Genomic DNA, 2528 nt, shown 5'->3' with positions numbered 1-2528 from the left:
ACGTCGCTGTGGGCTCGTGGATCTGATCGCTCGTCTTTCCTCCGGCAGGACGTCCCCAACCACGGCTTCCGTCCCGGTATGAAGCTGGAGGCCGTGGACCTCATGGAGCCCAGGCTGGTCTGCGTCGCCACGGTGACACGCATCGTCCACAGGTTGCTACGGATACACTTCGACGGCTGGGAGGACGAGTACGATCAGTGGGTGGACTGCGAGTCACCTGACCTGTACCCGGTCGGCTGGTGTCAGCTGACCGGGTACCAGCTGCAGCCTCCAGCTGTTAGTACAGGTACACACACACACACGCACACACGCACACACACACGCTGCTCGTCTGAAGATCAGCTCAGGCAGAGGACGGAGCTCGTCCACTTCAGCCGTCCCCTCTGAATGTCTGGTGGACATAAAGATGTAAAGTGTCACTGAACAGCATCATGGGAGAACTCGTCCTGCTCTGTGTCTGTCAGGCGTCTCCAGGCCCTTCACTCTGAGCTCGTCTCTGCTCAGCTGGTGTCCGTCTCACTGAGTGTCCACAGACATGGTCTGTGTTAACGTCTCTCCGGGATTTAGCTTCCTTTCTCTGCGACGGCCACCAATCACAGAGCCCCCTGGCAGGTCTTTACCTGGTGACTGCACCAAGCTGGATCCTGATGTGTGTGTGTGTGTGTGTGTGTGTGTGTGTGTGTGTGTGTGTGTGTGTGTGTGTGTGTGTGTGTGTGTGTGTGTGTGTGTGTGTGTGTGTGTGTGTTTTTCAGGCTCCAGAGATCTACAGTCAGCAGCTTCCAAACAGAGGAAGAAGTCCCAGCAGTACAAAGGACAGAAGAAAAGTGAGTCTGACAGCTGAAGCAGCTTAATGATGAATTAAGATGTATGACGTCGTCTTTATGGAGCCCAGGTGAGTCGTCCAGGTGAGTCGTCCAGGTGAGTCGTCCAGGTGAGTCGTCCAGGTGAGTCCTTCATCTCTGTGGACGATGAGAACAGAGGCGATGAGGTGATGTTTGTGGACGAGGACAGAAATGTCCTAAAAACGATGTGACTACTCAGCAGCAGCTGTTTGTTTCTGATTTGATCCTGACGTGAAAACGTCACAGATGATCGATTTTAAAGGTGTTTTTCTTCCTGTTCCGCTGACTTTACCTGCTGCTCTCAGAGAGGAAGTTGCCCATCGTCAAGCGACCTGTCAGTCTCTCCGGCGCCGTGGTAACAGGTGTCCCCAGGAGCCTATCAGGAGATGAGAATGAGACTCCGCCCAATTACCCATCACCCCCCTCTCCTGCCTCAGCAGCCCAGCCCCCCTCTGTTGGCCCAGAGAGCAGCCCGAACACCGAGGGGGGGGCAGGTACACACACACACACACACACACACACACACACACACACACACACACACACACACACACACAGGAAGTCAGGATTGAGCTTTCACATTAAAACGTGTTTGGATCAGAAGCAGCCAGAAGGGGTGACCTGAGTCCAGGTCCAGGATCAGGTCCAGTCTGGGCTTCAGGGGTCTGAGCAGGTCGGGTTTCTGGTTTCAGGCTGCAGGAATCGAACCTGTGACCCCCACAATGAGCCAAAGTGACGCCTTCACCATGTTTGTTTGGTCCAAAGCTCCACATGATTACAAACACATCAGATCATTGAGAGGAAAAGCAGCCAATCAGACACCTGAGAAGATCAAACATGATTCCACAGCAGAGATCAATGAACCATTGAAACAATAGACGATCAATCACTTTCTGTCAATACACTGATCGATTCATCGGCCAGTCGTTTCTGCTGAAGTTTAATTTATAACAAACATAAATGTAAAAGTACAATATTTCCCTCTGAGGTGTGGAGGAGCAGAAGTAGAAGTATGAGGAAAATACTCCAGTGAAGTAGAAGAATGAGGAAAATACTCCAGTGAAGTAGAAGTATGAGGAAAATACTCCAGTGAAGTAGAAGTATGAGGAAAATACTCCAGTGAAGTAGAAGTATGAGGAAAATACTCCAGTGAAGTAGAAGTACTGAGCTGGTCGTGTCGTCCTGAACCTCTTTGTTTCTGCAGTTTCACAGGGTAAAGAAGAGAACAATGAAGGACCACATTTAACTTGTGAAAGGACTGAAACCGAAGCCAACGGATCCTCTGGAGAGTTCTTCACCAGCCAGGACCAGTAGGCCTCGTCCTCGTCCTCGTCCTCCTCTACTCTCCGTCCATCTCTACACTTAGGAGCGTCAGTCCTCATGAAGTCATCTGCTGTGATGGGATCAAACTGTTGGTTTTATTTTAAAGATGCTGCTCATCGTACGCTGAGCGGGTGAAAAGTCGTGCTTGGCCTCAGCGTTCGGTCGCGCTCGCCTTCCTCCTCGGCAGTTTTTAGCCTTCAGTCTTTCTGTTTGTGCCCGTTCAGACCAGAAACTTTCACAGAAATTCATCCCCACAGATTCTCAAAGCTCTGCGTTCAGGTTGACGGCGTCCTCCCGACTGTTTGTGGGGCTTCAGTAACCTGGTGGAGTTCACGTTCTGCCATTTAAAAAGAAGAATTGGTC

At 51.1% G+C, this 2528-nt stretch overlaps 1 protein-coding gene across 2 annotated transcripts in view; it reads left to right on the top strand.

Moving 5' to 3' along the window:
* Positions 1-2170, top strand: part of LOC139342960 (MBT domain-containing protein 1-like) — a 9192-nt gene extending 7022 nt beyond the window's left edge. For both annotated transcript variants that reach the window (XM_070980295.1, XM_070980294.1), the window contains 4 exons: positions 49-286; positions 753-824; positions 1148-1336; positions 2047-2170. In XM_070980295.1, the coding sequence (XP_070836396.1) occupies positions 49-286; positions 753-824; positions 1148-1336; positions 2047-2156 (609 nt within the window). In that variant the 3' untranslated portion in view covers positions 2157-2170. The remainder of the gene's footprint in view (positions 1-48; positions 287-752; positions 825-1147; positions 1337-2046) is intronic.
* The last annotated feature ends 358 nt before the right edge of the window (positions 2171-2528 follow it).

This window comes from Chaetodon trifascialis, chromosome 15 (assembly GCF_039877785.1).
Source record: "Chaetodon trifascialis isolate fChaTrf1 chromosome 15, fChaTrf1.hap1, whole genome shotgun sequence".
Lineage (NCBI taxonomy): Eukaryota > Metazoa > Chordata > Actinopteri > Chaetodontiformes > Chaetodontidae > Chaetodon > Chaetodon trifascialis.
Note: the sequence above shows the minus strand (reverse complement) of the source record. Positions and strands in the feature narration are given on the sequence as shown.